The sequence below is a fragment of the Aquarana catesbeiana genome, linkage group LG02 (genome assembly GCF_042186555.1).
Source record: "Aquarana catesbeiana isolate 2022-GZ linkage group LG02, ASM4218655v1, whole genome shotgun sequence".
NCBI classification, from domain to species: Eukaryota; Metazoa; Chordata; class Amphibia; order Anura; family Ranidae; genus Aquarana; species Aquarana catesbeiana.
In genome coordinates this window covers 345,142,076-345,152,810 of record NC_133325.1, presented here as the reverse complement: position 1 = coordinate 345,152,810, position 10,735 = coordinate 345,142,076, and the positions used below count along the sequence as shown (strand labels likewise).

Here is a 10,735-nt window from a genome sequence, read left to right as displayed (position 1 = left end):
CCCCCTTCCCCCCCCCCTCCTTCTGCCCCTTCCCTTCCCTCCTCCCCCATTCCCTGTCCCTTCCAACCCCTTCCCCCCTCCTCCCCTCATTGCCTTCCCCTCCCCCTGTCTATCTCCCTTCACTCCCTTCCTCCCTCTCCATTTCCTTCCCCCTTCTTTGCTCCTCTTACTGTTTCTCCCTCCCCTTCTCCCCCTCCTTTTTCCCCCACCCCTTTCTTTCTCCCCTCCTCCTTTCCCTCCCCTTCCCTCTTCCTCTCCCCACTGTCTTCCCACCCTATTCACTGAGGTGGCAATCACCTTACCATTATTTGATACCCCACACCAACACTCATCTTATACCTTTTGCTTTTTATACACTTCGCCAAAAAAACACCCCTTGCTCGCCCCCGGGGGAACGCCCGCAAATGGGCATCTCGCAAGTGCCGTCCAAGCCCGAAGGGGCAGTGGTTGGTGAGTGTGTTCTAAAAATTGAATAACTACTCCAAATGTCATGTTATTTACTGTACATTATTTTTTACCACTATGTATAAGTAATTTTGATTGTCCTACCTTGTAGAGAGTTTACTTGGACGCCTCCTGAGGAAGCGGCTTGACCGCGAAACTGTCGAGGCTCACGTCCTTAAGTATTCAAAACAAGCCTTCATTCACCTATGCGGGCGCTTTAAATTGTTATCTCAACAAATTTTGTACTGTAATATGTCTTTACTACACCATTGTCAATTTATATTGTGTATATATAGATTCTTTTAAAAATGTCTATTTTTGAATAAATTGAAATTTTTTATACTCTGCATGTTTTCATGAGGTACCGCGATAGTCCCCATTGTTCTCTTTCATGGTGAGGTAGGACTTAATTGGAGAAGTCCTGGTCATTCCCTCCCCAATTTCCCTCATTATTGATTCTAGAAGGATGATGGTACCCACAAACTATATACCTCTCTCTTCTTCAACTGTGTGGCATTCACTTTATAATTCAACTATTGTAAACAGTAACACCATTTTGCCATCAAAAATGAAATTGCATTTTAAACATTCTTTGCAAGGAAAATGAGCCTATCAACAACAGCAGGCTTGAGGCAAGCTCAGTGACAGGTGACAATACCCCCACCCACACTAAAGACCCTCTCTGATGGGGCGCTAGTTGCTGGAATGGCCAGGTATTTTCTTGCCAGACGACTTAGTCTTGAGAAGTTGGGCTGATGCTGCTTCCACCACTCAAGTGGGTCAGTTTCAGGATCCACCTCAGGACCCAATAAGTAGGACTCGAGCTCTGCTTCAATTTTCTCATTTACTGACTGGAGGGACAGTGCAGGTGCTGCTTTCTTAAAGAAGGCAGCTAAAGTTTTCTTAAGTGGGCTCGTCTGTTCTTCTTGGGCTTGGCATATTTGTACAGCAGGACCTTCTTCCTCTGAGCAGAGGGCAGAGAGCTCAGTGACAGCTCTTTTCTTTATAATGTCCAACTTGTCCGGGGTAATGTAGGTGGTACGGAACCATGGATCCATTAGTGAAGCCATGTCCAGGAGCTCCTCATTCTCGGGGTCACTGTATTTCTGTTCAAGGTAGCACATAATATTTTCTTTTATTGTAGCGGTGAGATCTACATCTTTCTCCTCTCGCTGAAGGAGACTTGTTTTAAACAGATGCAGCACAGGTTTAATGTATGAAACGCTTACGTAAGCTTCTCCAGACAGCGCGTCAGTAAAGTCCTGAAGTGATTTGATAGCTTTGTTTGTGGCATCTAAAACCTCCAGATCTTGCCACGTAGGAACAAGATGGCGGGTTTTCTTGTCAGCACCCAGAACACGGACGATGACTCTCTCTTGTTCAAGATATCTTTCAATCATTTTTTGAGGCGAACCCCATCTTGTAAGTGACTCTGTTACCAGTTGATGAGGGGGAAGACCCAGCTCTGCCTGAACCTCTGCCATGTCCCGTCTTTTTTTCCAACTATATGAAAAGGCAGAAACTGCCTTTTTACACACTCCAATGGCACGGTCAATCCGTTCATCTTTCACACCATTCACTGTAATAAAGAAAAAAACAACAACAATATTTAGTTTGACTAGTTTTGGTTATATCATCACACACCCCTTTTGTTTCTAATTTATTTTCACACAAACTTACTGACAGCATTGTGCAGTCGATGTCCAAAGCACTTGAGATTTGGCCAATTATTGTCCTTCATAGCTCTGATTATATTGGAGCCACTGTCGGTTGTCATACAGGTAAGGCGCTCCTCTGAAAGGCCCCAGGAGTTCAGAGCATCCTTTAACTCTACTGCAATCGTTTCGCCCGTATGGTCCTGGGGGAAATATGATGTTTGGAGACAGACGCTTCGCATGTCCCAGCTTTCACTGACATAATGAACCGTAAGAGACATGTAAGGCTGCATGGTTCGGCTCGACCACAGGTCAGTAGTGGCAGCATAAAAGTCCATTCCCTTCAACTCGCTTAATATCTTTTGCCGAGTCTTGTTATACAGCTGAGGAAGAGCAACGTCAGAGAAATACCTGCGGCTAGGTACTGTATATCGAGCGTCCAAAACTTTCAGCAGGTTGCTAAACCCTCTCTTCTCAACAGAGTAAACTGGCAGCATATCCGTAGCTATATAGAGGGTAATTGCCTCAGTTATGGCTTTCCACCTTGGCCCGCTCTTCTCATACGGTACACCGTGTAAAAAGCTTTGTTCAAGAGTTGTTTGCTTTGCAAACGGGCCCGGCCCCAGGGTGCTACTGCTAGCGCTGATGCCAGTAGAGTGGTTTTCTTTTCGAAGAAGGCAACACTTCTCAAACTCAGCCGCATGTTTTCGCTTTAAATGGTGAAACAGATTTGTCGTACTGCTACCACCAACAACAACAGCCTTAAGACATAGTTTGCATCGAGGTGTTGTCTGTTCCTCATCAGATGCTGTAAATCCAAACCAACTCCACACGACTGAAGTCGAAGAGCATTTCTTTGGAAGGAGCTGCTCTCTTTCGCCGGCTGTTTCTGCCATGTTGTTTGTGAAAGTGTGACTGTGTACTGTATATATATTGTCTATGGTATGGGAAAGTCCAAACGTGCTTGAAGCAGGTCCAATGCAGGTCAGTCACACACACACACTGGTAGGTAAAATTCCACCTGCAAGTGAATTGTAAATTATTAAACTGATGTCAAATTGATGACATCAACACAAGCCTAAAGTCTGCCGACTCAGGCCCTAATATGGTATTGTTTACTCTTATGCCCTGTACACACAGTCAGAGTTTCCGACGGAATAGGTGCGATCGGAGCTTGTTGTCGGAAATTCCGACCGTGTGTGGGCTCCATCGGACTTTTTCCATTGGAATTTCCGACACAAAGTTTGAGAGCAGGCTATAAAATTTTCCGACAACAAAATTCGATCCTTTAAATTCCGATTGTGTGTAGACAAATCCGACGGACAAAGTGCCACACATGCATGCTCAGAATAAATTAAGAGACGAAAGCTATTGGCTATTGCCCCATTTTTTAGTCCCGATGTACGTGTTTTACGTCACCGCGTTCAGAACGATCGGATTTTCCGACAACTTTCTGCGACCGTGTGTATGCAAGACCGTGTGTACAGGGCATAATTGTAAAATGTAAAAAAAAAAAAAAAAAAAAAAAGCAGCTGCATATGTTCAGAAAGAAAGCCTATATTATGAAGACAATGGTATATCATCATCTTAGTATACTATAGTTATGGTGGGGAAATAGACGGGACGCTGGACAAAGAGTACAGGATGCTTTGTAGCACATTGGCTATAAAACAATGCATGCTTGCTTGTCTTTTTTACTGACATTTTGTAAGAAAATTGGTATTTAGGTAATTGAGAAATAATTTATTTACTACTGTATACTGACACACTACATCACTGAGTGTATACTGACACACTACATCACCGTATACTGACACAGACACACTACATCACCGTATACACTGACACACTACATCACCGTATACACTGACACACTACATCACCGTATACTGACACACTACATCACTGTATACTGACACACTACATCACTGTATATACTGACACACTACATCAATGTATATACTGACACACTACATCACCGTATACTGACACACTACATCACCGTATATACTGACACACTACATCACCGTATACTGACACACTACATTACTGTATATACTGACACACTACATCACTGTATATACTGACACACTACATCACCGTATACTGACACACTACATCACTGTATATACTGACACACTACATCACCGTATACTGACACACTACATCACCGTATATACTGACACACTACATCACCGTATACTGACACACTACATCACTGTATATACTGACACACTACATCACCGTATATACTGACACACTACATCACCGTATATACTGACACACTACATCACCGTATACTGACACACTACATCACTGTATATACTGACACACTACATCACTGTATATACTGACACACTACATCACCGTATACTGACACACTACATCACTGTATATACTGACACACTACATCACCGTATACTGACACACTACATCACTGTATATACTGACACACTACATCACCGTATACTGACACACTACATCACTGTATATACTGACACACTACATCACCGTATACTGACACACTACATCACTGTATATACTGACACACTACATCACCGTATACTGACACACTACATCACTGTATATACTGACACACTACATCACCGTATATACTGACACACTACATCACCGTATACTGACACACTACATCACTGTATATACTGACACACTACATCACCGTATATACTGACACACTACATCACCGTATATACTGACACACTACATCACCGTATACTGACACACTACATCACTGTATATACTGACACACTACATCACCGTATACTGACACACTACATCACTGTATATACTGACACACTACATCACCGTATACTGACACACTACATCACTGTATATACTGACACACTACATCACCGTATACTGACACACTACATCACTGTATATACTGACACACTACATCACCGTATACTGACACACTACATCACTGTATATACTGACACACTACATCACCGTATACTGACACACTACATCACTGTATATACTGACACACTACATCACCGTATACTGACACACTACATCACTGTATATACTGACACACTACATCACTGTATATACTGACACACTACATCACCGTATACTGACACACTACATCACTGTATATACTGACACACTACATCACCGTATATACTGACACACTACATCACTGTATATACTGACACACTACATCACTGTATATACTGACACACTACATCACCGTATACTGACACACTACATCACTGTATACTGACACACTACATCACCGTATACTGACACACTACATCACCGTATACTGACACACTACATCACCGTATACTGACACACTACATCACTGTATATACTGACACACTACATCACTGTATATACTGACACACTACATCACCGTATACTGACACACTACATCACCGTATACTGACACACTACATCACTGTATATACTGACACACTACATCACTGTATATACTGACACACTACATCACCGTATACTGACACACTACATCACCGTATACTGACACACTACATCACTGTATATACTGACACACTACATCACCGTATACTGACACACTACATCACTGTATATACTGACACACTACATCACCGTATACTGACACACTACATCACTGTATATACTGACACACTACATCACCGTATACTGACACACTACATCACTGTATATACTGACACACTACATCACCGTATACTGACACACTACATCACTGTATATACTGACACACTACATCACTGTATATACTGACACACTACATCACCGTATACTGACACACTACATCACTGTATATACTGACACACTACATCACCGTATATACTGACACACTACATCACTGTATATACTGACACACTACATCACTGTATATACTGACACACTACATCACCGTATACTGACACACTACATCACTGTATACTGACACACTACATCACCGTATACTGACACACTACATCACCGTATACTGACACACTACATCACCGTATACTGATACACTACATCACCGTATACTGACACACTACATCACCGTATACTAACACACACTACATTACCGTATACTGACACACTACATCACCGTATACTGACACACTACATCACCGTATACTGACACACTACATCACCGTATACTGACACACTACATCACCGTATACTGACACACACTACATCACCGTATACTGACACACACTACATCACCGTATACTGACACACACTACATTACCGTATACTGACACACACTACATTACCGTATACTGACACACACTACATTACCGTATACTGACACACTACATTACCATATACTGACACACTACATTACCGTATCGGACCCCCCGCCCGCGGGAAGGCATCACGTATCAGGTATGTGGTTTTGCCTGCCCGTGCCGCTCTGATCACGTATATAGGCGTGAGGCGGTCGGCAAGTGGTTAATAATAAGGTTCCACAGTTATGTCACTACATTACCGTATACTGACACACAACATCACCGTATACTGACACACTACATCACCGTATACTGACACACTACATCACCATATACTGACACACTACATCACCATATACTGACACACTACATCACTCAGTGATGTAGTGTGTCAGTATTCAGTGATGTAGTGTGTCAGTATACAGTGATGAGCACATTGCTGTGTGATGCCATATGGGGGTATTTTCATATATTGAGCACAGTGCTATGTAATGATATTTAAGAAGGGTGAATATATGGAAATGGGATGTGATGGGATGTGACTTCTCTCCTCTGAGGTATTATTCTTTCTGGCAGTAATCATCACATGGCTATCAGTATCACTATCTCATGCAATACACCATACAGGCAGCTCTGACTCACCCTCCCTTCTCGCTCTCTCTCTGCAGCCCGGGAATGTCCCTGTGATCCCCCCACCCCCTCCTCCTCCTGATATCACAGCCCTCCAATACACAGCGGCGTTCCACCAACAGCCTCGCCCACTACCCCGCCTACACACCCACCCACCCATGCACAGCGTCGGGCCTCGCGGACTAGGCCAAAGCCGCGGCCTCGCCTGAAAAATCGTGCCCGCAGCTCCTCAGGCCCGGCGCGGTGCTGTTAAAAAAAAAAAAAAAATCTAAAAAAATCGATTTGAAGAAGATTTGAATCGATTTGACCTCTCAACTCGATTCAAGATTCAAATCGATTTTTTTCCCAGCCCTATGTGTGCTTAGTGTTTTGTAAGTGTCAGTTATCGATCGATACTGCACTTGGGTGGGCTGGGCTGGGCCGAGGAGCAAAACGCAGGTGCTAGCAGGTATCTGGGCTGATCCCGCTAACACTGCGTTTCAGGGAACCCTAAACTGCTGGGGAGTATAGATCTGACCGGATCAGATATCGATCCATTCAGATACTATAGCACTAAGGGAGGTGTATGCTGCGTGCGTGGGTTTTAGCGGTACTGGCGCTAACCTGACGCTGCCTGGGGCGACGCAGACCTTATCTGATCCTAAAAACTTAACTTCTATCACCGCCGGGCAATTAGGGGGTTAAACCTTTATAAGGTAATAAACGGCGGGTGCCCTAAAACTATGATAAACTATAATAAACTGTAATAAACTATAATAAACTACAAAAAACAAACTATCTAACCAGCGTCACCCGTAACACTTATACGGTGATCGCTGGTGAAAGGGTTAACTAGGGGGCAATCAGGGGGTTAAAACCTTTAGCAGGTAGTATATGGGGGTCCCTGTCGCTATAAAACACTGACAGCGAACCTATATACTTACCTCCCTAAACTAGCGTCACCTGTGTCACTAATACAGCGATCAGAAAAACTATCGCTTAGCGACACTGGTGACGGGGGGTGATCACGGGGTTAACCTTTATTAGGGGGGGTTAGGGGGGTACCCTGGACCTAAAGGGGGGTACCCTAGACCTAAAGGGGGCTAACCTAACTGCCCTAACACTTATAACTGACACAAACTGACACCAATGCAAAAAAAAAAAACCACTGCTATTGGTGTCAGAGTGACAGGGGGTACAGGGGGGTGATCGGGGGGTGACAGGGGGGTGAAAAGTGTGCCTGCGTGTTCTACTGGAAGTGTAGTGTTGGTGCACTTACTTGGATGTCTTCTCTCCTCGGCGTCGGATCAAAAAGACCGGCTCCAGGAGAGATGACATCACTTCCTCTCCCTCTGTTTACATTACAGAGGGAGAGGAAGCATTTGATTCGCTGGGAGCGATCGGGAGGGGGTGGCCATCAATGGATGGCCTCCCCCTGACCCCTCATCACCCGCGAACAAGAGCCGACCGCCTACGGCACCGGGGGGGGGTCCGATCGGACCCCCCGCCCGCGGGAAGGCATCACGTATCAGGTATGTGGTTTTGCCTGCCCGTGCCGCTCTGATCACGTATATAGGCGTGAGGCGGTCGGCAAGTGGTTAATAATAAGGTTCCACAGTTATGTCTCTAGAAAGCCCATTTGACGTTGGAGCAGTGAGTGCCCTAACTGTTTCAGATAGTCCCTTATACAGATAACTGTTTTGTCTTTATCTGTTTTTCAGATTTTCTATCTTTGCATTAGCCTGGTATAGTTGGGTTTGCAGGTCAGTAGTAATTATCTTTGTATTCTGACTTACTCTGCATATGGTCCCAAAGAAAAATCAAGCACACCTGATGTGGAGAAACATCTGTGTAGGATGCGGTGCGCAGAGGGCTTCTTTACTTTTTTATCAGGGATAAAACAGGATAAAATACAACAATCCTCTGAAGATTCCTCTTCAATTCAAATGTGATAATATCACATGCTTTGGTTAATTCTTGTTGAACTTGTTGCATCTGGGGAAATACCTGGAGAAATTTTCCCCTGGAGCTCATGTACTGAATTGATTTGGCTCAAAGCTAGTTCTGTTATTTCAGCCATGTTTTTATCCATAGAGGAGGCTGTGGAACTATCAAATCCCAGGGGACATTTTTAACAGAGTAATGTAGTAATGAAGTCCCAAATCCTCCCACAACGACTGACTTAAATAAGCCAAATAACCCCTTTGAGACACGCACCTACTCATCAAAACTCGCTGATTCACTCACTCCCGCTTTAATGCGGATCCCGGGGGGAATCCCCCTTCAGACAGGGATCCGCCCACGAAAACATCCATGCTCTTGAAGCCCGGTGGAGACTGGGGAGGGGATACCCCAGTTCCCTCCCTCCTCCACTTACTTCTTCTATCTTTCACTTTATCCCTCAATCCCATTCACGTCTATGTCTATCCCCCTCTCTATACCCCTACCCCAACTGAACTGACGACGATAACCATCTACTTACTCCCATGACTACCCTAACTTTGGTGTATAATTCGCCATCTAATCCTCACATTTCAAAAACCGACGAGACTAACTCACCATACAGACAGACCCCACTTTACAAGCCCGACACATCCAAACATGTTCAGGAACAAACATACGGACTCATAGTTAACTACACTCGACCATTTCTCCAATTAGCCCCTAATTTCTGAAACCATACTCAAGGTGATACTCCTGCCCAAGATGGTTCCTGATCTCAGACGATGAGGTAAACCTCAAATTCGAGGCTTTCTTACTCTTTTATACGTCTGTTTGATTTACAGTTGAATATATATCTGACTCGATATACTGTAGTGAAATAAGTCATGTTAATAAGATCCATGTTGTCTATCCACCTATTGTTTCTAAAAACTGTGTAACAACATTTGTTCACAATAAAAACTTTTATGGAAAAAAAAAAAAAAGTAATGAAGTTAGTATTCTGAACTGGTTTGACTTAAAACTAGTTCTGCAATTTCAGCCACGTTTTTACACATACACGTGACTGGTGAACTGTCAAATTCCAGAGAACATTTAAAAGAGAGTGACGGGGAGCTGTATTGAGGCTCACCTTGTGGACAGTACACTTCTATGTCTGCGACTGGTGTGGAAAAATGTTCTGCTCTGTCCTCTCTGCCACCTCCTGGTTACTGCTGCTAAATTGTATCCTGTGTGTGAGGGAATCACCACACCCTGGTACTGGTCTCAGTGCCATCTTAGGCGACTTGTTCTGCTGCCTCATGCACTGCTGTAAGCTCCCTGAAGCCTATTTTTTGGGAAGACTGAACATTATCTTTCACAATATAAAAAAATGGGCTAATTTTACTTTTGTCTTATTTTTTAATTCAAAAAAGTTTATTTTTTCCAAAAAAAGTGCTCTTGTAAGACTGCTGCACAAATACGGTGTGACAGAAAGTATTGCAACAACCGCCATTTTATTCTCTAGGGTGTTAGAAAAAAAAATATATAATGTTTGGGGGTTGTAAGTAATTTTCTAGCAAAAAAAAAATATTTTAATTGATCAACTGACAATGATTTGTTGTAAACAACAATTGTAAAAAAGAGGCTCGGTCCTTAAGTGGTTAATCTATATAAGCCCTATTTACCGTGCCACATCCTTAAATTGAGCAGGCTGAACTTTTGATACACTTCATACAAGCAGAATATTTCTTTAAAATCACATAATCCTTTATTTCTACAAATAAGCAATTAAAACCAGTGCAAAAAAATTGAAATTGTATTGACCCAATAACGAGTTTTTGTTATATCCTCCATTAAGGTTAAGGCAAAACCAATCGGTACAATTGTCCAGTTACTTTAAATGTTGTC

General features: G+C 43.2%; 1 protein-coding gene across 1 annotated transcript; it reads right to left on the bottom strand.

Annotated features, from left to right (window-relative positions):
* Positions 1–1,082: 1,082 nt before the first annotated feature.
* LOC141126965 (E3 SUMO-protein ligase ZBED1-like) lies at positions 1,083–2,995 on the bottom strand. The gene is made up of 2 exons (XM_073613048.1): positions 2,125–2,995; positions 1,083–2,023 (listed from the first exon to the last, which is right to left on the bottom strand). The coding sequence occupies exons 1-2, from the start codon at positions 2,993–2,995 to the stop codon at positions 1,083–1,085; spliced, it is 1,812 nt and encodes a 603-aa protein (XP_073469149.1).
* Between the last annotated feature and the right edge of the window lie 7,740 nt (positions 2,996–10,735).

Coding starts and splice junctions, on each gene's coding strand:
- LOC141126965 (XM_073613048.1), bottom strand. CDS start 2,995: ATGGCAGAAACAGCCGGCGAAAGAGAGCAGCTCCTTCCAAAGAAATGC. Junction 2,024..2,124: donor TCGACTGCACAATGCTGTCA/GTAAGTTTGTGT, acceptor TCTTTATTACAG/TGAATGGTGTGAAAGATGAA.